This window comes from Cataglyphis hispanica, chromosome 4 (genome assembly GCF_021464435.1).
Source record: "Cataglyphis hispanica isolate Lineage 1 chromosome 4, ULB_Chis1_1.0, whole genome shotgun sequence".
Lineage (NCBI taxonomy): Eukaryota > Metazoa > Arthropoda > Insecta > Hymenoptera > Formicidae > Cataglyphis > Cataglyphis hispanica.
The window spans coordinates 4,057,894-4,084,305 of NC_065957.1; the positions used below are offsets into that span (position 1 = coordinate 4,057,894).

At 35.9% G+C, this 26,412-nt stretch overlaps 1 protein-coding gene across 2 annotated transcripts in view; it reads left to right on the plus strand.

Moving 5' to 3' along the window:
• The window catches only part of LOC126849305 (protein unc-13 homolog B), a 155,635-nt gene that overhangs the window by 106,282 nt on the left and 22,941 nt on the right, over positions 1–26,412 (plus strand). For both annotated transcript variants that reach the window (XM_050591003.1, XM_050591002.1), the window contains 5 exons: positions 12,274–12,317; positions 13,576–13,663; positions 19,606–19,680; positions 22,359–22,578; positions 24,532–24,652. In XM_050591003.1, coding sequence (XP_050446960.1) covers positions 12,274–12,317; positions 13,576–13,663; positions 19,606–19,680; positions 22,359–22,578; positions 24,532–24,652 — 548 coding nt within the window. The remainder of the gene's footprint in view (positions 1–12,273; positions 12,318–13,575; positions 13,664–19,605; positions 19,681–22,358; positions 22,579–24,531; positions 24,653–26,412) is intronic.

A 26,412-nucleotide genomic window follows, 5' to 3' on the forward strand; every position in this document is an offset into this window, starting at 1 on the left:
TCGCCCTCTTTCACCAAGGTTGTTAAAGAGGCGCAGCCTCTAAAATGGTTGTACGAGAGACATATGTTACAAACGGTACTAGTCAATTTAAGTGTAACACCACTAACGCTTGGCCAAGCAATATTTCTAAGGGATGAGAAACGTCGGTTTGGTGACGATCAATTTATCGTGATCGACGATGATTGATCTCGAGATCCAACGCGATCGAGAAGCTCATTTAATAAGCATTTTAGATGTAATATTATAGATGGTGCTTTATTCGTAGATATACGCTTTAAGGTAGTAATTATTATTGTTAGAATTTGCTGCTATGTGTCTGCGCGACGTGGAAAAGTGTTGTGAAAATATGCCTGCAAAACGCGACAGTCTGATTTATAAAAAAAAAAGTATCTTGTTTTATCACGAACATTTTATTTTATCTTAATTATTTTATTTATTATTTTTTTACTTTTCTCCCATTGCCTCGTATCTTGTCTCATTGTCATTGTATCAAATTATACTTTCAAATTATAAATCATTATTATCATTATTCGCGCGTTTGAATGTTACCTGAGGATCACAAAGGCATAACGACAAGTCACATTATAGCGTTAAGAACGTACGTCGCGCAGACATTCGCGGAAACTCGCATTTCGTAAAACATCGAAATTCATCACTCCCATAAAGAACCCGTAAAGAAACAGAAAATACTTGCGAATCGCGCTGAGAGTGAGAAAAATGGATGTATGTGTGTGTATGTGTGTGTACGTGAAAACGATCCGAAATAGAAATTGCGCCAGCAAATGGCCCGACATTTCCTGTACACCGGGATCCACAAAGAAACTACATCGCAGAATAAAAACGCACGTGATACGTACCTAGAAGAACTAGCATCATGAGAGAGCTCGCGAAAAGCACAAAATGGGTTTCCAGACGCGCGGCTATTAGCGCGACGAGTCGTTTGACGAGAAGGAGAAACGCGGAGAAATTTAACGGCAATTAATCGCTGGTATAAATGTAACATTTCGCGTGATTCGCGGAAACAATAAACGTACGGTATACAGGGAAGATCGTATTTCTTAAGACGTTATTCATACTCGAATACTATATTCAAGATTGTCTCAAGAAATGCTCTTAAAAGATGCTATGTAAATGTATAATCGCGACATATAAGGCGATTTCAAGTCTAAAGTCGCAAGAAAGGGATGTCAATTATATAACATCTTAAGACTTATTCAAAGCGATTTTGAATATATAAGAGTGTGAACCGCGCTCTCTTAGTTCCTGGGATAATAGAAATATCGATAGGCACTTTCATCCATCATTATTACGCTCGCACATTCTCGTATTATTCATGCAAATACGACTATACGATATATATAGAGCAAGTATTTGCAACATTTCCTATAAACATTGACGATCGTCCGAATCACTTAACTTTCACTTAACGCATTTTCAAATCGATTCAGTAGGGCAGGGGCTAACGCTCGTGTGATCACTATAATCGGTTAACCGTCGTAAATACATCGTAAGGACTTCCAAAATCGGTGGCGCTTATCGTTGTCTCGATATTAATGCCATCCAGGGATGGTTGCGTATTCGTTGGAGCGATACATTTCGCCAATATATTCCATTCAATCGCGCGTGAACGTAGAAAAATCGATACCTCGCGTCGTAATCCGCGCCGTCACATGAGAGACAGTATTACGCCGACAATATTTCCGCAGCTTGTACTCTTGTTACATTTTCTACACTCGCTCCCTCGCGAAGCGAAATAACGACGGGAATTTTATCTCGTAGATTTTCTTCCGAGAGACAGAAGCATTTCCTAGAAAAAAAAAGAAAAAAAAACAAATCGACAAATCCCTCCGATAATCTTCGTGCCGATCGCTGCAGATACATCCGTAGAATGTTACACGAAAATGCACGTGTCATGCCGGGGAATGTTCTCCCTAAATACCATGCGTACGCAAAATTTTTCTGTCATCGTACACGCGTTACAGTGCAGCTACGTAAGGTGAAAAGCGACAAGACTAATCGTTGATATGTACGTCGTATAGTAATAATTAGTATACCTTACCTATACCGTAGTAGCATAATGTATCGTGACCATAGATAATTAAAATGTCATTTATATGCATCGAATTCGTATGATTTATGAAAGTTTTAAATTCCTGTATTATGTATTATACATCACAAGCCCCTTAGTAGTAAGTTATTAATACAATTTTAATATTGAAGGTTCTACGGCGTTTTTCTCTCTCTTTCTCTTTATGGAAATTATATTTCATTTCTATTTTACTTGCATGTTTCATCTCACAAGGGTATAAATTTACGTTTTGATAATTAATGATGTATATAAATGACAGGTATTACAACCATTTGTGGATAGCTTGCATCTTAAACATTTTTTCTTGTTCTCGATAACAGACGTGCATAATATTTCATACGATCGATCGCATTGCGTGTACCGACAACCATTCGACCTTCATGAAGACCCAGTAATGATCGAATGAATGAACTATATATATATATATATATATATATATGAAAACGCGTGCGAAAGACATATATATATATACCACACATAAACATTCACGTCCGATACATATGCTTCCGTATTTAAAGATTTACAGCCGTATTATAGTACTGTATTTAGGCTAATATTATTCTGCATAATTCGGTGTTAGAATTAGGTGACTGGGGCAGTATCTGGCGTTTGAAGAATGTGTAGAGACGATGATTTCGATACCGGCATATTCATTAACCAAGAAGTTTCAAAAGCAAATGTTAAGAAAAGAGGAAAAAAAATTACTTAAACGCGTATATAAAAACAGATGTGAAAATGTATATCGCGGTAAAAGTTTTGCAGTGAAAAGGCTCGTAAAAGTTCACAGAGTTCGGGTTAACCCCCCCCCCCATATAAACTTCTAATAAACTACCGAGAAATATCTTTTCGAATATTAGGACTTTATGTAACAAAGTTTCACTTGTCAGAAGGGTCACAAATCTTAGACATTATTTCTTAAAGTGGATAGGATCGAAAAAGTACCGAAACCGGTGTCGCCAAGTACAAGAGTCAATAATAATGGAAAATAACAAGATTTTGAAAGCGCTATCTCAAGAAAGGGACGAGGAAGGGACATTAGGGGAAGGAGGAATATCTTTTAGATAATTCCTTCATGAATATATAAGTATAATAAAAAAAAACTGTCAACCCTCTCGAAATTATACGTCGTCGAGCCTTGCGCATTCGTAATGACAAAAATAGAAGGACTAACAATCTCTACGATTGCATCCAAAGTTTCACTTTCGCTCATTTTAGAATGTACACCGCGAGTATTCTGTAAATATAAATATAATATTTTTTTAAATAATTTTTTTTTTTTTAGCGATTTATACTCTCTTGAGAAAAAGTAACTTCGTATTTTTTTTTTCGAAAACAGAAACGCTAAAGCAAAAATTTCACATTCCCGATAATTGCAATTTTTTTTTTCCGTATATTAGAGACTAATTATAATTAACACACGGCTCGATAAAGAAATATTTTGCCTTGTAATATTTTCTCTTGTATAAAATAGAAATATTTTCTCTTGTATAAGATAAATTACAATTTTTTATGTTAATTCGTTTATAATTCACGGTTCGATTACTTCGACATCGTCGGATGAATATTTTTAACGAGGCAGTAAAACCAAACGCAGATTTCGTCTTTTACTAGAAATTGAAGGAAAATTGTCGCCTGTTAATACGACGTGTCGAGGAGACGGACATGCAAAGCCGAGTTTTAAATTAAAAAATAGCAAGGCGTTTGCTCTTTACTCGTAGCTTCATATAAATACAGCGACATGTGAAAGAGATTTATTTTAATTGATCATTTCTAATTTATCAAATGTATGTCGGGGAAAAAAAAACATTGCAATCATAATTTTGTTTCTGCGTAATATCATCTTCAATCATAATATACGGACACAGCGCTACTTTGTATGACATATGGATGATGTTATCCTCCAAATCTTCCTATTATGCAGTTTCCTTAATCATTCTCGCCTTTATTAACGACGAGATGACTGCTAATTAATGACTGCTGATCATAATACGCTCGCGCTACTTTCGGCGTTGTCGCGAAATAACAAGTAAAAGATTATGGCAAGTGACTGCACGCAAGCCGTCCGTATCGTATTTTCCTTTTTCGTCTGTTTAATTTCACAACCGCTCTTCCGTAAATTTATCGCAAGCTATAATTATTTAATTCAATGATTCTTCGCGTCGTCGTATAATTTTACAATTTGTTTTTTCGTGCATTCGCCGCGCAAGATACTCGTTAAAATCCACAATTTTATCCCACTGTGTATTCCGCGCTGATCAACATTTCAATAGAACTCTCATTACATTTCATTAATATCTAATTCGAGCTTCCACAAATTGCATCGGTTCGACTCGAGAGATAGACATATAAAACTTTGTTGAAAAGAAACGAGAACGAGACAGAAAAAGAAGAAACATTCAAGAAGCGAGAGTGAAATACTTTTTAATTGGATGATTCGATCGATAGAAGGGATTTTTAATTGGACGAGCTACACCGAGCAAAGCGAGTCTTCCGGGACGAGCAGCTGGCTCCTCTGTGAATCGCCTTCGAGATAATCGAACTATTCGACTGACGTGACACAGTCGGCCCGCGGATTCGTGCTCGCAAATAAATCAATTGCCACGGTGTTTATCTCCCCAGTGTAGTTGATGAGGACTGATCGATTGAAATTTGTCGAGTTTCCGTCAGTCGAATTATGAGTTCTCCGAAAGATCGACGGCGATACGAGGCCAATATACGAGACCAAACCAATTCTCTACCGTTTCTCACTTTTATATGAGCGTAATGCGAAAGGAGCGAGTATTACCGCGTCCGCGTCGAGTTAAGTACGTACTAAATGCCTATAGTATAATTGTCATTAATAACTGTATATGTATACTGTCATCATGGTATCACTATAAGTGTCTGACACACACATGCTCTCGTAATCGTCTTTTCGTCGAGTTATTGCTCGAAGGGTGATGCAGGCCGATTTTTTCTTGGCTTTCTCACACACATAGTCTCATATACATAGAGTGTATCATTGTAACGACATTCCTTGTCATCGACACATCTCACACACACACACACACACATACGCCTAATTCACGTATATATATACATGAAGGTATATATATCTACATATATCACTTTAGCCTATGCGGTAGATTTGTGTCAATTAATACTATAACGAAATGTTTAGTCGTGTGTTTTTCCGGAGGGGAAATGAAAAACGTAGTATATAAACTTTTGTGTGATAATTGGGACAAAGGGGATAAAGATTCGTGATGGGAAATGAACGTAGCTCATAGCATCTCACATGCTCACATCTTAAAAAAATTCTATTTCTTTCTTCTTAATGTTTAATAAGTCGAGACACGAAATTAAAGGAATAATTTATATAGCCAATATTCTTTCATAAAAATTCGAGATGTGGAAGAATTAGTCGTCAGACGTGAACATTTAATAGAATCTTATATTAATACTTATTGTCAGTGAAGAGAGAGAGAGAGAGAGAGAGATAGCTCAGTTTTGAATTAATTTTTGCATCGGAATTCACGATACAAAATTTTATTCAATTCTTGTTTATTTTACTATGATTTTTCATGCAGTCGTTTTTCCAGCATTCCTCACATTTTTTTCTGTTTTTTTTTTTCGCTGTGCAGTTGACAACATGGATTAATTTTAATTGATTTGTCTGGCAATCCAGCCAGGCGCAAACTTGCCAGTTTTCGATATATCGACAACGCGACATAGCACGATTCGCTATAGGAGAACTGCCTGGAGTAATAGAATGATCGATTACATAGATCCCTCCTCTTCCAATGCTTCGCTTACGCGCGCGACACGTTCAATTTTAAGATAATTCTTTTTAAAACTGTCAAATAAGAGTATGATACATATCGTTATCTCAAAGTTCTTGAGCTACAAAATTAAAGAATAATTTAATTATACTCCAATAAATTTTTATTTTATATCTAATATTTCAAAAGTTTACAGCTATTCGTGAAGTATAAGAAAGTTCGTCAAGATGCAATTAAGATCCATTATTTTGTTTGACAGAAAGGCACTTTAATAAAGGGCAGAAAAAACTGTTCGGGGAGGTAGTGGAGCGTTCTAAACAGCCTCTTTCGCGTAGGAGGAAAAAGTTACAATGATAAATACGCAGTGTCGGGATAAAGTAAAATAAAAAATGGCGTGACATATGTCGGGGAGGTCGCATCTGGGTTAGTCTTCAAGAAAATAAATACGCGGCCCGTAAAGATGGTAATTTGGCGGGATATATTTCGTAAATAGCGTGAAGAACGATATGTCACGTACATATTTCATACATACGAATAAAAGCAGCAGGCAAAGTGTTCTTTTGTACGTCCTACAGATGACAATACGGGAATACTAAGCAGATATAAATTGTACGAGTGCAATTGAACGACATTAGCAAATATCCTGTTGACGTGTTTCTCGCCGCGATTTATTAAATATCTTCCCCCGTTGTTGCGAGACTGTAATAAGATCGCGCGTAACTTTAATGCGCATTCAGCATCTCCATGACTGAAGTTACTGGAAGTCGCGTGCGGGGTATTCAACTTAGTTAATCTATTAGTCACGCCGAATGAGAAACTCAAGTCTGATATATTGTGTAAGAGCCGCATTATTTAACGAACATGTCGAGAGACTGGTAACTGTGCGGTACGGATTCTCCATGATATATGCGTATCGTACACATCGCAGTTATGGAAAAGTATTCGAGATAACAGAAATAGAAGAGTGTAATTAATTAAAAATGTTGATAAAAATTTACTCTTGTTCGATCAGTAATGAAATGATTTATTTTATTCGAAAGATATAGACGAGTGTGACTTTGGCTGGGATTCAAATTTGTCCTCTCGAATTAATCAAGTCACATAGATTATTCCAATACTCATCTCCCTCAACGTCGCCTGACTTAAGGAGAAGGACAAGAATCACGTCTGACGACTAATCGTATTCCCCATTTATTTCTCACTTGCGATTCATCGTAAGCAGCCATCCATGAACGATTATCTCGAGTCCTTGATGATAACGTAAACACGTTAAAATTATACAGAATATTAAACGTCTGACGGGGAGGATAAGAAATTTGTCGTACAAACGCAGGATCGATGTCTTTCGAACTGCGGTACAACGATATTAACGTCAATAACGTCAATATAATAGACGCAAACGAATTGTTAAAGACTTTCGAGATTTGTATACATATAAAGCGATCTTTCTAGTTTATTCTCTACGTGAAATATTTGTGTATCTTATGTGTTCAGATATGGCGCCCTATTATACAGGCACAAGATAGGGTAGCAAATACATATCCCGTAATTAAGACTATCGATGCAACAATAAAGGTGCTTACGTTAGGCTGCAAACGGATACGTACCGTGTATAATGATAATTTACGACGAGGAGAATGTATCGAGAGAGTATTACTATACATTTTCACGTACGGAAACGGAAGTTCAAGATAAATCGCGGTGAGCTGTGGGATGATTAGGCGAACGTGGGACTAGGTTGCCGCACAGTGTGTGGGTCTACAACTTGCTCCTAGCACAATTATGGCGCACACCATGCTACTATCGTCAACATACACATTCCGACATATCATTCGCTGAAATCGCATACCTACATGTACACGGTGTCCATGTTACTTACCACAAAGTCGTACACGTATACAGACACAGACGGGCGAATGCTTCTGGTTACCTGCGGCCGTACCCAGTTTTGGATTAATCTTGAAACACATGTGGTAATATATACTCACGTATACACTCGTCAACAAATCGATGATTAATGATTCAATCGATCGATGATTTATCGATCGATTTATCCTTTGAAATTCATACAGACGTTCTCTAGATATATTAGTCTTAATTTCATTTTGTCCGCTTCCAAATAATTTATCTGCTTAATAATTTATTTACACTGACGTCCTGCCCTTCTCTCAAATGGCATTATAATGTATTACATAATTTATATCATATTCATAATGACGTACATATATTCATAAATCACGGCTGTACTCATACATATCGTAATGAGTTTTGGAATTTTGACAATCTTTGTAAAATTCTGTTATTATAGTGGCGATACGTTCATCGCTTTCATTTTTTTTTTTTTACGCATTTTTTTACGAATGCACTTACTAGCTTGCTCAACGACGATTTCATATAATACCGGGACGCAATGCAGGATTGGCTTTTATGCAAAACATGCATATCGTATGCATACGTGCGGATATTTCCTGAGCCGCTTCTTCCTAAGGTCGTATTAGCTCTTTCATATATTTGCTCCATTTGCATTTCCATTAATCACGGGCATTCGTGCACTTTTGTGACATTCGGATCAACTCCATTTCCGAATATAGACCCGTGGGAAATTTAGTCTGGCGATTCTTTCACTGTAATATTTTTTACGCACCACATCTGTATAATCGAGTCGCAATCACGATATTCTCTTCTTGAGAGCCGTATAAAAAATATAACAATAGTTTTGTACCCATAAGTATATTTATGTTCATTTACAATCTATTATGGACGTGTCCTTGAATTCGTGAATAAATTACGTCAGTTATCACAAGAATATTATCGCAATTTCATTATAATACGCGCCGCACGCAATGTAATGATAGCTATAATTGCTATTTGGAATTAATTTATGTAAGGGTGAGGGAAAATTTTAATTGTGTTTTCACGTGATGTATTTTATTTTCGTTGAATTAAATAAACTCTAAATTTTTATGTATATACAGAAAGATAGCCGAAATTCCACAACTGAAATAAAAAAAATTCCACAATTCTTATCATTGCTAATAAATCATCGCATTTGATACGTATATCGCGGCGAAATGAGTTTCACATATATATCGCTACAAATCACGCATTTACATATCATACGTAATAAATGTAGACATTTTCTGTGGAATTTGCCATATAAATAAACTCGTAAATAATTAGAATCGATGAGGTGAGAGAACAAAACGAGAATTAGATTACCACAATATTATACGAACCAGCAAATATTTAACAATTTCCGGTTAATCGGCGTTACTCGCTGAAATACTCTAATTTGCACACAAAGTGGAGATAAAAATTTCTCTCCTAAATATTGTGCACAACATGCGTTCATTATTGGCCGCAGGTAAACCTGAATACATAGTACCGAGAGCTTTATCATGAATGGCCACTCGTCGAGACGGCGAAGTCGTTTTGCATAAATTATTCCGCGATCCTAATTGACTTTTAGATGCCAAGAAATAAAACTCGTTCGTGAAAGTAGCGGGATCCGATTCTCAGTTGAAAATGCCGAGATATTCGCACAGGATTCGCTAAAAGAATCATTCGAACGCGACAGCGTTTCTTCTTTCAAGCCGCGAGAGTCACAAGTCTCGACGAGTGGATATCTTAAAATTGCACCTGCATATCATCGATATCGTTTCATTAAATGTCATATCATTAACGTGACGGTGGAGGTGGACGCGAACGCATCCGCCTTCCATCGATCGATGTAGTACAGCGAAGATTTCTTAAGGCTTCTCAACCTAAAATAGCGAAAATAGCGCCGTCAATTGACGATTAGTGTGTAAGCGAATTAAAGGAACATACACGTTGTTAAGGCCTAATATAGATAACGAAAAAATTTGTTAGAGAGTAATGAATAACGCAGACACAAATATGGATATACATTCAATGCGATTAGGTTTTGATTGTTAAGCGAACGCTTGTCAGAATTATATTCGCGAAGCGATGCACACTATTTCGTGTAGATACATATACATTGAGTTGTACGTATACTTCCTTGCCTTCGAGCGCGTCTCCGTGTTACCTCTATCATATGTTTCCTTGTACATTCTATTTATTGCGATCGTCATATATGTTGGAATTAATTCCATGTCGCATGAATTACCGCAGGAAAAATTACGTCGCACAGCATCGGAAATGTCGCATCTAATTTCGCTATGCGGTAAAATTTACGAGTTAACACTAATTAACGTTGCGCAGTGAAATTCACAATATATGTATATATATATATATATATATATATATATGTATATGTATATATTATGAATAATTATTAATCTGCGTATTGTCCCGCCGGCAGAAAATGCCACAATTCGCCACGATTTTCGTGCCGGTAATGAAATCAATTTTTACTTTACGAGACGATGGAAATTAATTGCGCGATTTCTTTTATTTGAAGTTTTACAATTTCACAATTACATTTGCTCGTTTTGATAGCGTATCATTGCATAACGTTTTAACTGGCGATGCAGAATTTCTGCTTCGTTTCATTTCGGCCGAAGATAATCCTTATTGCCAATTAAAGCATTCTGATTCGATGCAATTACGAATTCATATATGAGCGTATTACAAAAATGAGAATTAAGCCTTATGTTTTATTTATGCGTCCTACAACGAGACGCACTCGAAGGCCACCATTTCGTGATTAAATGTGAAACGAAAATTGTCATACTCCAGTGTTGTCTAAGCTTTTTAAGAGAAACAGAGGAAAAACAAAACCCTTTCCGCGAGACTGTTTAGAAAAAAGAGAGAATGAGAATGAACGACAGAGTTGGAGAGAAAAAGTCAGAGAGCGAAAAGTGCGAAAATGAGGACGAAAAATTGTAATTTGAGAGAATGAGAGAATGAGAAATTGAGTGAAAGAGTGAGGAAGAAATGAAAGAGAGAGAGAGAGCGAGAGAGTGAGAGAGAGAGAGAAAGAAAGACAGCGTTAAGGGATGAAAATATCTGCGGCTCTAACTCTAAATACTTATTACACTTGTTATGCTATCGATAAGTTTATATTATATCTCTATCGTGACAGAATTTACGACGTATTGTGCGTGATATTATATTTATACGGGCTGTTACACACTCTCTATCTCCAAAACTTCCATTTCATCGCGCGGCCGCAGCGAACGTGGGTTAACACGAGAAGCGCAGGAGAGCAAAATGACAAGAGGGGAAAAAGAGAGGAGATATTCTCGAAAGCGTGAACAGCATCCAACATACCAACTGGCGCAGATATATCCCTTTCTCTCTATCTCGAGGTATCGATTAGTCCTCTCGAGTTTTCCGTGTCCAGATTTTTAATACCGACATACGAAGCAAGAACTTTTATTGAGAAAAATTGTTATCGGGATGAGGACTACGGGCAATACCGAGAGAAGAAACACATGGATACTGATACGAAAAGGAACGCTACAAGAGGAGTGATCCTCGGAGACACGAGGACCAGATCCGGCAAAATTTATCGCGAATTCACTATGAACTCGAACGAACCATGAATCCAGCCGGCTGACAGACGACAAAATGCCTGTGCTTCTTCGGGGCCGCCCGCCAGGTCGAAGGTTGATTAATGACGACAAGCGGGACGAGAATGGGTTCGACCTGTCCGGCGAATGAGAAAGGGATTAAACGGAAAGTGGTGGTTTATATGTTGGATTGGGAGAGAGAAAGAAAATAGGTTTACGACGAATGCAATCGATGGAGCCTGTTGTTCGCGAGATCTGCATTGCGAGGAACAATAGATGGGCGAAGAGGATAATGCAACTGTAAGTGCGATGGGAGGGACGTAACAATCCAATTGGGTTTTAATCCAACGCCAAGCGGATGAGAGAAAAGAAAGGATGAACAAGACAGAAAACTATGTAATTTTAAAAAAACCATATTTTTTGGAAACACCGCGCGCGAAAAATAGCGCTGTCTCCGTACCTACCGAAACCTCCTCTCTCCCTCCCCCTCCCCCCCCCCGTGTAAGTCGGCGATTTCCTCTACGCCCTTCTTATCCCGTTCCATTCGTAACCTTTCTCTTAAACCATAGGACGTCTTAAAGCAGAGCATTGTGTGTGCGCGCGGCCACGGAAATTAGAGTGAGAAATTCATCTCGCGGTTTTGTAATATCGAGTCAGCCGGGAAATTATTAGAATATCGCTTCGCGGTATGGAGAGAACAGGGATTTTCGCAAGATTGGATTGTAAACCGTGTTCGTGTCACATCATTGTTCTCGCTCGTCGTCTTCCTCGCGCCGTTTCGTGGCCGCGCGCGTCTTTGATCCAAGACTCTATAATTGTGCGAAAATAAAACAGAATCCTGCGCGCCACGTTGCGTTCGCACGAGTGGCATATCGCGCGCTCTCCATTTCGTTTCTCGAACTGTTACTAAGCTTGTTTTTAATAAACTTGTTTTTTTGTTTGTTAGAACGGCAGCGGACCAGGCGGCGAATCCGGTGGACGAGCGAACGGGTAAATACATTGTTATTAATTTTCTAATTAATCCCTCTATTCTTCTGATTAAATTTTACATATTTTTTTTTATAGAAAATAACGTTATATTAATTTTATTAAAATGTGAATACAAATCTTATATGAATTTTGAGAGCATTACTTTTTTCAAAGCCATAGAGAGACATACATATACATAATATTTTAAGTAGCGCACTTTTTTATTCAATCTATTATTTATTAGCAACATATTTTTTTGCTTGCGATAAGTAAAGAAATATATTTTTATCAATTTTTCAGAGAAATAATATCTCGATCATTCTTCTTAAATGTCAAACAAAAATAGGATAAAATTTCTTCCACTATCCATTGTACGCACACAAATCGACAAATTTTTATTTCGAATTGCATGAACAACGATACATCTTGCGGCCTGTCATTACTTGACATTTGAAAAAGACTTTGAGTGACAGCTCTTAGATCTCGAGAGATCATAGATGCTTGCCATGCTTTACTGCATCTTTTTTCCAAATCAACATTTTTATAGCAATATTCATTTACTAAACTAAATTAAAATATTTGATATATTATTTTTTTATTAATCTTTACACGATGAGAATCAATTATTAAAAAATTTATCCTCAAATTGGCCAATAATTTTACAGTTTATTCTGGTTTTAAGATATTTCACGTTTCTCTTGCACGCAAAAATTTATGAGAAATCAAAAAACTTCGATAAAAAGTTTTAAATATAATTTTATATTTTATAATCGATTGATGAAACAGAAATTTAGATTTGCGAAAACTTGGATTTTCTGAAAACTTTCTAACAAGCATTTCCATCGGATTTTCAAAAGCTCTGAATCGTACGAGAAAATCTCCCCTAGAAGTATGGCTAACTTAAACCTGCAATTTGAATTGAAAGTTTAGTTTACGCTTAATCTACGCGGGATTAATCTCAAGCTCGTCTTACAAACGTTTTATTAATATTTATTTTTTCCAATATTACACAATCCAAACACTCCATTTTTCATCCACTTTATTTTTAAAGTTATTCAAAAACTTTATTTTATTATTTTATAATTAAAGATTAAATTCGTAATTTTTAACGAATATTAAGTAATATTTCGTCATATTAAACGATATGATAATAAATATGAGTACAACGATAAAAAATATGAGACGACAAAATTTTAGCACAAATTATTAGAGCAGAAAAGATAAACGTGATCGCGGATCCGATGGCCTGACGTAACATTCGAAATCTTTTTTGTTCCAGACATCCGAGAGACAATTTCTACAGCACCATCGACAGCATGCCGGACATTCGACCGCGCCGGAAGTCGATACCATTGGTTTCCGAGCTGGTAGGTAGCCGATTGCCCATTAACACCATTCCATCATTGTCTCCGCGTATATATACATATGTATAAGTACACCGTGTACACACATACATATATGTACATTGCCTGGATCGTCCGTACAATATATTCGTCGGAAATAATTATCAACCCGACGTTTTCATTGTTGTCATCATCGTTATCATCGGCGTCGTCGTCGTTCTCTTGCCCGTGATTGTCAAGATATTATTTAAAACGTGATCTTTCTCAGCAACGCAATACTGCTCTGACCTCTCTCGATCTCTGCGATTATGCGACTGGTTGAATTTAATTAATTCGCTCGAGGTCATTTCCCGGTTGCACGGTGGATCTCTTTTAAAATTTTAACGCGTCGCTCCGTATGCTTTGCGATTCTGTATTCCGCGTTTGTAGACTAAAACAGAGCCAGAATTAATTACCGTGTATATGCGCAGCGTGTGCATTTTTGGCGCCTACACGAGATACGTGAGAATTTGTTGAACGGCAGTATATAAATTACAACGACTAATGTTGGCTGTGAAACAGTCGAAATTTCTATAAATTATTTCCATAATATATTGTGAATATTATATATTTTATATATATATGTATATAATTTTTATGGCGTTTATTAAAGAAAAAACTGCAAGGAATTGTAGTTTACGTTCTATCTTCGTTTCTTTCATGCATACATAATTCGTAATTCGGAAAGCAATCTAAATTTTTATTTCAAACTTGATTAATTTCTAATTCAATAGAAACGTAATAACTATCGTGTTCTTTCAAATGCAAAGTCATGGCTGTTTTTATAATTTTATCTTGCAAGACGACGACGGCGACCTGTTGTAATACTTTCGTCGCGAGATCTAACTCTGTGTATCGTGTACGACGCATCTGAGGAGATTTGCCGTAAAGCTAAAGTAAATATATAACATTGAAGTAACGAGAAATATTCTTTTACCGTATTTCAAGGTAAAGTAAAAGACCCTCCGATGCAGTCCATAACGAACGTGTACCTCGTCGTAACCTAATTGCGTGTTTTACGTTTCAGTGTTGTCGTCTTTTTCTGCGACGAATCGAATTGCTAATTTTATCAAAAACCATCGCAAAGCGCCAACGATCGAATCTGACAAAATGTTTCCTCTCGTCTGTAATTTCCTCTTTCCTTGAAATTCCTATAAAAAAAAAATATTTCATAATCCATTGAGACGGCTAAATCTATTTGTTCATATTTCTCTCTCTTTTTTTTTCTCATAAATATCTATTAACAAATAAATGAATAAAATATATCCATCAAAATTTGTTAAGCGCGAATATTGTGCTCGAGATTTCATTATTTCAATGATATTTCGCAAATATTATATATGCTTGAAATCGACGAGAATATTCTCGCCGCAAAAGTTGAATTCACAATTTACTGATGCGATCGGTTTTCGAGCGGTGCTTTTATCTCCGATGGATCGATCGAAAATACTAGAAAATTCGCGATTTGAAATTCCGATCGGTCGCCCATATATCGCGATGCGATGATCTGTTCCCGTTTGTCGTATAGACCATCTGCGGAAAAGAGACAAATGATCGCAAAATCCTTTTAAGTAAATCGCCTTTCGCGTTTGCTTATTTCGGCCAACGATTCAATAAAAAGGAGTTGAGAAGAAATTAAATTTGACTTACGAGAAAAGAGAAAAAAGTAATATATAAAATATTGAAAGAGATACCGAGTTTATGAAATGTGCATATATCCTTAAATTTTTTTTTTTTCTCGGCTCAATTATTATATATACGATGCGCGTGTTGCGAACGATAATAAAAATGTCTACGTCACTCACATATACGCATACTCACATGCACGGATGCCATTGCAAGCTAAGAGCTTGCGTGTGCAACTAGTGCGTGATGCTTTAAATGAAATTCTTAAGTAGTTTATTGATCGCGCTCCGTAGAAAAGCGCTCGGTGAAGATAAGTATGTCGCGGAAAATGTGATTTAATTTAACGCTAAAAGAAGTGAGATACATTATTGGCAGACTAACGTAATCTCAGCAGATCAAAAGTTGAATAATAGAAAATTAAATTTTTCGATTGACCCATTTAATTTAAATCCTACTTTGAAAATCGGGATTATGTGAGAACCGTGATTGTATTAACCGTGATTCTATAAATTATATCAAGCGTTTATGTTAAAAGATTTATTCCTATTCCTATTCCTTCTTAAAAAAAGTAGCATTGTGTTCCGCATCCCAAATAAAATCTTTAATCTTTTTAGATCCTGGAATCCGATATCTGTTTCCTGTATGTTTGTCTCCCCGTGTAATGTTAATTTATATATAATTGTTGTGTATCTCTCATATATAATCTCAAATCCTAAAATCTCGCGGCGTAAAATATATTTTTATGTGATACCATGCCCTGAATAAAATTGTCCAGGCAGTACGCAAAAAAAAAAAAACGCTAAAATATTACTGGGTTATAATCGCGAAATTTTTGCGTCATTCATCGGAAAAATTGCGGTGAAGTAGAGGTGAAGCACGCATCATCGGCATCAATGTCAAATGAATGAAATTGATCGACCACGCGTAAAACGCGATTATCGCCCAGTAATTTTGGCCGTTTAAATTCACCATGGAGAGAGAGACATAAACTCTAACTAAAATGAATATTATCGTTGGGCACGAGATTTTAATATATTATTTTTTAAAAAGAATGTAAATTTATTTTTTATATTTTTGCATTACTTAATTATGTCTCTCTTTCTCTCTCTCTCTCTCTCTCTCTCTCTCTCTATCTCTATCTCTATCTCTCTCCATGATGAATCAATCCTAATTACATTCGTCGAACATTGTTTTTGTGCCTCTCTTATGCCTAACTTTTAAAATATCTATATTCATATCATAATTAAAGAAGAAAATAGAAATTGCAAGTGGTACACGTACTAACCGGCATATAATGCTATTTTCTTTGTTTGTTCTCTGTGGCGCCCGTTGTTGTATCCACCTGAACACCTGAAAAAACCAAAACCACTCACTGAAAAAAACCTCTCAAAAAATCTCAAAAACTCTACCTCCAGGTCTTGAAGGTACTAATTAAATGCCTCGTTAGCCAAGTCAATTAGAAGTTTGTTCGAACGTTTGCATGTGAATTTTTTATTCGTCTTTTTCTATATAGCTCATGTATATCATTACGTTTTTTTATTAATTCACATTTTTTTTCTTTCGTTTTATGATTCAAATTTTTCTCTTGGTTACTTGCTCTCTCTTCCTCTTTCTCTCTCTTTACTAACTTTTTTATATTTTATACTTTGGACGTATATTCTTTTTCTGCTGATGATTCATTATATGCATGCTCCCCTCGTTGCGAGTCGTTGAAAGACGCGGTTCTTCTCGATGTATAGTCAACGATATCTTGATTACATCTCTAATTTAATATGATTCTGTTACTTATGCATTCGTTAATAAACAGAGGTCAAAGCAATTTTATCATTCGCGAAACGTGCAATTTTATAATCCGCGGATGAAATATCGATTGCGAGAAAAGCATGTCAAGTCTCCAGCGACTCGTTAAAATGGATGTGGTTGGTGTTTTGATCTGTATAATCATAAACGGGAGATGTTTGCACTTCAAAGAGACGCAGTGTCGTCGTGCTTTTTTATCTATATCTGGCTTATTTGCAACTTTGTATGCGAACTCTGTATGCGAACATATAATCACACCTCTCTAAGAAAAACATTAGTAAAGGTTAAGCAAAGACAAATTAGCAAATTAGCGATCTAGTTTTAATTTAAAAAAGCTTTTGAATAATTCATCTCTTTTCTTTGTTTTCTTCTTCTTTTTCTTCTTTTTTTTTCTCTCTTTCTCTTTTTCTCACTCGCGTGCATTTAAATTTAATCTGCTGTCATCCACTAGTTTCCAATCTTTTTGATAAAAGCAGTTAGTCTCGTGAAATAATTTTGTTCTATTTTATTATAATTCCTTTCATCTGCGTGCGAAGTTATTCACTGTTTAATCATCAATATTAAATGAATGTCTTGATATATTGTCGTAGGTGCATGTGTTATGAATATTTATGAAAATACCATATAGACACATAAGTAAACATTATGATAGCGATGTTATTGGATGGAAACAATTCGTTTTTTCTAACAGAAGCTTAGTTTCATTCGGCAATACTTTATCCATATTTCTCTTACTTGTTCGCTTTCTTTTCGCGACAAAAATAAACGCGAAAAACAAAGCGAATTGAATTATTCTACGGCACCCCTCCATGCAATCTTGCAGCACATTTCTCACTCGAATGGAAAAAAACATTAGAAAAACAATAGGCGCAACAACATATGTCAATCATGGCGAATAAACGCGAGATTAGCGTGCACGGAATTAATGCCTGATTATCGGGACGAAACAATGGCGCATGCACGGTTCACACGGGGTCCTGTGCATAATATCTTAATTGAAATCTATGCTAACCACATATCCTATCGCTCACCGCACCTATTAGACACCATAAGCTAATTAGATTAGATTCTCTCTCCATAGAGATTCCTCTACGAGCGCTCTCTCTCTCTCTCTCTCTCTCTTGTTCTCTCTCTCTCTCTCTATCGTTTCTCTTATCCTTATCTTTCACCGTTATTCTATCAACTGTCTTTTGGCGTTTCCGCTCTTTATTTCGTTTTTTAATTCTTGCCTTTCACTGATTTTTCTCGCTATCGGTCTCTTAGATCTAATTTCAATCTTGTACAGTATTATATACAGTATATATATATATATATATATATATATATATATATATATATATATATGCATTTCCGAATCAAACATGCAAATCTACGTCGCATTAAGACTGTGCCCGACTATATTAATTAAATAGGATTAATCTTTGATTAGTCTCTCATACAATTTCCGTTTTAGATCTCGAAATACTGTAGCATATAATCTAGAATTTCGAGTTGAATCTTATCACTGGTTCAGATATTTGCAATCTTGTTTGTTGACCGTTAATTTCATCTCGACTTTGCGCGAAGATAATCACATGGATAATATGTTAAACTTGTAAATATTTGTGCAGGAGCAAACATTCCACACATATGCTCTCTGATATTCTTCGCAAAGTGCTCAAACGTGCGGTCAGTAGCTAGCATTAAATTTGAAACATGTTTCACATGCGCACTTTTGTTCAGTTATATAAATGTCAGCTGACTATATAAGACACTCTAGACTGAATATAGAACATCCAGAGGCGTCTCCTTTAATATTTGCAATACAATCTCTTAGCACGGTTCTTTTTTTTCACAAGGAGGGGTTTGATATGTGTATATATATATAAAGTCGCTCACACACTAATACTTACTTCATAAAACTTGTAAATAAAAGTTGAACTTCATCGATATTTCATTTGGCATGTAATGTCACCGCTTCTTTTACGTCACAAGACTTACGTTACGTATAGGATTTTTCTTCGGCTTTGGATTTGTTTTTATCTCGCAACTCTTCACGAGTTATTTTCATTACGATGGATGCAATTTAATCTCGATGTGAAATTGTTTCTTTGAAAATGTGTATTGACATTTCTCAATATTAATTAAAAATTGTTATTACTTTTGAATAATTCTCATCACGTAACGTTCTTTCGTCGTGTCACTCTCGTTTTGGTCTCACAAATAGCCACGTTTTAATCTCGATGTTGAAAAATATCTGTAAATAACACTTTTCGAAGAATTTTTCTGCGTTTTTTTTTTTCTTTTTTTTTTTTCATTTACTCGCATTTCTTCACGTCTCTCGATTTGTTTTATCTATTCTACGCTTTCTTTCAATTTCTTTTTCTCTTTCTCTCTCTTTCTCTTTCGTTCTCTCTTTTCCTTTCAGTTTCTCAGTCCCAGGACTTGAAAACTGACTATGCGATAGAGAGACTGGAAGATTTTACTCTATCAGATGCACATTAATTCTTATCTTTTCCCAGACTATGGCGGCGACGAAGAGGAACGCTGGTCTTACGTCCGCCGTGCCGCGAGCTACGCTGAACGACGAGGAGCTGGTAAGGACTTGCCCTTTAGTCACTGTACTTCATCATCGTCACTTTACGTCACTGTTTAATAAATCAAGAGAAACGTATTTGTTTTGTAAGAGGAAAATTAACTATTACAGCACTGCGCCGTTGATATATAAATATTACTTAAGAAATCGGAGCAACTAATCACACAAGCTCTTTTCCAGCAATATTTTTTAAGATAGCTATTTTTCATATCGCGAGTACGCAATGTATCTCATTAGTTAGTACGACATTGGAAACGAAGCTTTTTAATTACTTTTGTAACGCATTCGAGAACCTTAGCAACGATCGCGTAAGAGAAAAGCTTCAAAAGTGAAAGTAAAAAGATGTATGTGTAGTTTCTAGTTGCGAGAAGGGGATTTATGGTGGAAGGTAATATTGGAAGAAATATGGAGACAGGTATCAGATAAGAAGTTAGGTCGCACATCATTTAATTTTAAGTTTCAATAGCGACGGGAGAAACCGGCGCCGAAGGAGCTTAACTTAACCATTGGACTCTTTCTTTCTTTTCATACGAAACGTGCTGCATTTTATCCTCATTTCCACGCTATTTTCTTTCACGTAAGTGTGATTTAGTGATGTTTCTGCTCTTTCTTTCCTTATTTCCTTATTTCTATTTACCTTCTTCTCACATTACGTTATTTTCCAGCAATACGTAGCAAACTAGTGCAAAATACATTAGCAGTTAGGACCATGATATATGCATACGCGTCGCATATGTACAAGAAAGTACACGCATACATATGCATTAGGTGAGAAAATAGCGATTGAAATGCATATACGCGTGTAAATATATATATATATATATATATATATATATATATATATATATATATATATATATAGGACATTTGTAGGAGTCTACAAAATATCACGGCGCAGGATACCGTATCAGAGAGAAATAGCTAGGCTAGTGTTAAGAGTTTCTGATTTCTGTGACGTTGGATGTTCCTCGTATATCGAATATCTGGAGTCCTTTTGCAGGTCACTTTGCCGCATGCAAAATATTCGGTATCCAAACTGATCTCGAATGCGTAATTCATTTAAGCGCCCTGAAAAAATCATCATAGATTGACGCGGTTTGAAAATCAATTATATAATTACATAAAACGCAATTCTTGTTAATATAAACATGTACAATTTAAGCGTCGATAAGATTTAATGCATTCAAAAATTTGGATCAAGAGTACGTATTTACATGATATTCCCGAGACTCTGAAAAATAACGCGTCGAATAATTTTTAGAAAATAACCACATGTGCTTATGTTGATTCTTACATCGAGACAGTATATAGATTTTGAAAGATTCATGCACCGAAGGAACATCCCAACACGTTTCACACGTACATAGAATAGTGCTTCTTAGCGGATCGAGCTTAGCTTTTACACCCTTGCCCTCTCTCTTCTTTTGCTAAATAATTTAACGACATCTAAAAAATGTGCTTGTTAAAAAACTTCTCGTCGCGTACGAGACTTTATAAAAAGAAAAAGAATTTCGCGAAAGATCAAAATTTTCGCAAAAAGGAAAGAGACGGCGTGTGAAAATTCTAGATGTCCAACATCAAACGTCGACGATCCCTTTAGGATCGAGAGAAGTTTGCCTTCGTGAGCCTGTGAAGATCTCCTAGATAATCTCCCTATTCCAAGCATGGAAAAATGAGAAAGGCCGGAAAAGAAGGAAAAAATCGCTCTCAAAAGAAATGCTCTCGAAAATCGAAAGCTGAACGATGAGAGTCATTCTTCTTGAGTGGCACGAGCGAATAGGAACTTCAAAACAACCTCTTAGCGTATCCAATTCGTTTCCCAATTGGACCCTCATGTGAAACTGTTATATACTGCATACAGTTTGCGTGATGCACATGATTATGTAACTAGGATCCAAAGGCACGAAGATCCCCGATTGATAATTGAATTTATGAGAGAGTTTTTATGCGAGAAATCGCTTGGACAAGAATGAATGCTAATCCTTCGGTGTTTTATTTATAATTTGAAATGCAAATTTTAAATTAAAGCGGGCAGATCTGGATACTTTATACAAATTAATGCGCATTGAAGATAAAAGTAATGCGAAATAAACAATAAATTGAAAAAGCAATTTTCTTAAAAGGTCAGAATAATGCGGTCTCATTTTTCAACTAGAAATAGTATTGCTGAGATACAATTCCTGATATAATCCAATATATCATACGATTGTTCGATTAATTTTTCATATACAAGGTAATAGAATGTTATAGTACGTCAGCAGCCGTGACAAGCTCACTTCATCATATATTGCTATGTGAGTGTCGGGAGCTCCTTCAGTTCAATTTCTTTTTAGAATACAATAGATGTCGGCGGAATAATATGAGGAAATTTGATAAATGACACAAAACGCATTTTACCGTTATAATATTGAAGATCAAGATTTTTTATGTGTCAGAGGTGACATTTATTCTTCCAAAGGATTAGCAATTCACTGATAATGTCCAGCGAATCGTTTCGTTCTCTTGGAGATCGCAACATGTTAACTTTTACGAGCAGGAGACCAAAGTAGAAAAACAAATGTTTGCATAAACCGCTTACTCAGTCTCCCTTTCGACTTATCCTCTTTCCTGTCCCTCTTTTTTTGTCGAGTGCCTCACTTTCGATTTATCGGCGATGCTATCGCGATGATAAACCCGCAGAAGATGCACGTGTACAAGAAAACCCTGCAAGCGATGATCTATCCCATATCATCGACCACTCCTCACAATTTCGTCACCTGGACCGCCACATCGCCGACCTACTGCTACGAGTGCGAGGGTCTTCTCTGGGGCATCGCTCGACAGGGAGTGCGATGTATGGAGTGCGGTGTCAAGTGTCACGAAAAGTGCAAGGACCTCCTGAACGCCGACTGCTTGCAGAGTAAGTAACATCGACTTTTGTTTTTGTAATTTCGCTTCCAAATGCAATTTCCGCGCGTAGCTGTAAAATTATTATAATTATGAGGATATATTCAATTAATTATATATTTCATTATCGTGATTAATTGCTCAACCGAGACTAAATTTTGAAAGAATATTAAATAAATTAGTATTATTAATTAACCAAAAACTCTTTGATAAAGGTAATAATCGTCATAATTGCATGTGTGTGTAAAGCGATTTCTTTTTCCAGAGAAGTCACAAATGTATTTAGAAGACTCCGAGGTACTGAGGTCACAAAAGCTTTTCTTACCGCACAATATATAACCGTAATTAAGAGCTTCTCATCTAATCATTAATCAGTGTAGTAAAATCAGTTGTCTCTTGGCGAAGGAACAAGTAAGGTCGAGAGTGAGGACGAGAAAGGTTTTACATTTCGTTAGACAGAGATTAGTGCGAATGAATAAATTTCAACAGACATACATTCTATTCTATTTTCCTCTTAATCCTCTTTGTCGTCGCTACTTCGATGCGAATTAATACTTAATTTCGTAAAGGCACTCCGTAAGACACTCCAGTTTCAATCCGTTACATCTTGCAGTCACTACTGCTATTTCCGTCGTCTTGTCAATAAACGGATATTATCCTCGTGCCGTAAAATCGATTCATACGACGGAATAATCGGGCGATTGTTAAAGCGCGCCATTGAATTTCATAAATTAAATTGTTTCCTGTGGAAAAATAATTTTTACGAACACGCAATAAGCCATTTTCGCGTTTTCATTCGATAGATGAATCGATAATGCGACGCGACGAATTTTATAAACCAATTTTCATTGTCCGGAAAAATCGAGAGGCAACGACACTTGTAATGTCGGCCCGTCCATTACATTTTCAATTTGAACCCGACGATCTTTCCTATACATGTATTCTTTCGTCACGACACCATTCGCTATCGATTTGTGTAAACTAATGATTCCCATCATGTACCCGATAAAATTTCTTCTCTCCACCGGACAGTCCACGATTAATTTACAGTCTCCCTCTATCTTCGATTCATCGCACGACCATTTCCCTTGCCTTATAATTCCGTTTGCGATTACATAAATTTCCCTTATTCACCGCTATTGTAACTTCGACGTACTACGTTATTACATCGCTCTCTTCAAGGTTTTCTCTTTCTTTCTTATATAACCGTGATTTGGTTAGCAATAACATTTCCAATTCGTGATTGAAATCGGGAAAATTCGGAAAATTCACGCTCGCGAATAGAATTTGAAACGCGATCAATCATCGCGCGTATCGGATCGCATGCAAAATATTTTGTTACTATTCGCTATCATTCTTGCATTTAATATATCTGATGTCCAACGATTACGTGTCATCAAAATTGACGCGACTATTATGCAACGCGCAAAGTGCATAGCCATCTATCACGATTTGTGATACATGTTTTTCAGTTCGTATATAATTTTATGAAATGCTATATCCCGATCGTTATATATGGGATGTCATATTATTAGTATTCTATTCAGACGTGATATCAAAGCACGAAAATGTTAGTAATACTCAATCATATGTCGATGATACAGTTTGTACGATGTGTGCAATTTTATCTCGAGAAAAATTTCGATGTTTTCTTGTTTGCAAGCTTTTTATCAATCTCGAAAAATATGTCCACATAGCATATTCGTTAAATCGCATTATAAATTTTTTTTGCAAGTTAAATACATTATTTTTTCTTTCAAAAATAAACATTTAATTGATATCAACACATACATACTCCGATTATGGCAAATGACAATTAATTTGCAATAAATACTTGCATGTAAATAATTAATCGATAATTTTATTAATCAGCTGTTAATAGTACAGTCAACTAATTACTTATATAGACAAATATACGCGAACCTTTCGAATATATTAATGTTTCACTAATCCATTCGTTCTTTAGGGGCGGCTGAGAAAAGCTCGAAGCATGGTGCTGAGGATAAGGCGAATAGCATAATTACGGCGATGAAAGAGAGGATGAAGCAACGAGAACGAGAAAAACCGGAGATCTTCGAACTGATTCGGTGAGTTTCCGCTTACATTACGCTCGCTTTTTTTTCTTCTCTTCTTTTTTGTCGCAGCCGCAGAAATTGATCCAAAGCAACGAGAACCCGCACACTGTCGATCGATGACAGTTCAAGGACGAATAGCACCGATCAATGTCGATCGATCGCGACGCGATTCACCGATCGCCACTGCACGCTCTTTTCGGATTAAAAAGTCCATATTGACAGTTTCGAAATAAATTATGTATATATCTTGCAAAGGGAAATATTGTCGCCTGTGAAAACGGTACACTTTTAATGGTGAATCAAGAGCCATTTTCAACCGCGGTAGAATTAATTAGTCGCCGTTATTAAAACAATTCTTTCAAAGTTCCCGTTCCATTCCATTCAGAGCTCGTCCCCGCTTTGCGTGAGATGAGAATGTAAACAATTCCGCAAATAAATTGCCGCTCGAGTCGAATCTATTATACACGATCTCAAGCATCGGAAATCGTTAAATGTCCTATAAACGTTGTTTGCGCGAATATTAGCCATGACGTAACTTCTGAGCAGCATAGTGTGTAAATATACGTGGACAATGCTTTACGATAAATGCGGCAAGCACGATTCACATTCTAAACTTCAAAGTATGCATTCTGTTATCTTCGTTGGTACAGTGTATTTATTTTACGACTTTGCATTTCATTATTGAAAATCTATCATCTATAATCAACCTATAATCTATAATCTATAATCTAATTTATAATCTATAATTTATAATCTAAATATATAATCAATAATCTTTCTGTGTTTAATTGCAAAAGACGTTGGAATCTACATGCACAAACAGATTTTATTATATTCAGATATAGTAATTTTTATTTAAATTTTATTAAAGCGCTGTGTGTGCGCAAAAAGATTAATAATTAAGGAACGTCAGTATTAATAATGACATATTATTCGATTATAATAATCTCCACAATATCATCGATTTAATGATGTGTAGCAAAATCCGTTTGAATAAACATGTAACTCTTATTCAATCAATAAACTGTCGGCAAACTAAATAATAATAAGCTAAATAAATAAGCTAATAATCTCACAAATTAATATTATCCGCTCATTAATCGACATTGACATTTATGTGTATATATCATTTTTTAATTGAAACTTTGAATCCGTAGTTGAGGCACGTGAAAGAAATAAAAATCTCACTGCATTATTTAACAATTGACAGATTAAATAGATACATAGGCAAGTCACATAAATATAAACCAAATTTTTTCCAAAACATTTTATTCGAAAGCCAAATTCGACCAAAGGTTTATTCGACCAAAAGTCATTTTTCATAAATATTCCACTAAAATCTAAACATTGTTGCCACCGAATTGGCAGTTTTTCTTTTATTCTTGCCAACGTATAAATATGTTTGCATACAGAGGTAATTTTGATTCATTTACGGTTCGATATTCTATCAAACGGATGTGTGTGCATCGTTCACAGACGCTTTAATAAATGATAAATGGATAACGCATACGTGGCTTAGGCATACAGTATCACCATAATAGTCTAATCTCATTTGCATATACCTTACTTCAATCTGTCGCATATCGCTCGTCCCATAATTAATTAAGCGTCGAGACATCTCAGCCTCTCGCACATTTTGATCTTATTACCCGTATCAGCTTATCTCGCGGCAATTATAAATATTGGCGACGCAAAAAACATTACGCAGTGCAGTTTCATAAAAATCAATTTGGTCAGGCAAAATTAATGAATAATATTGATGAATATCGTTC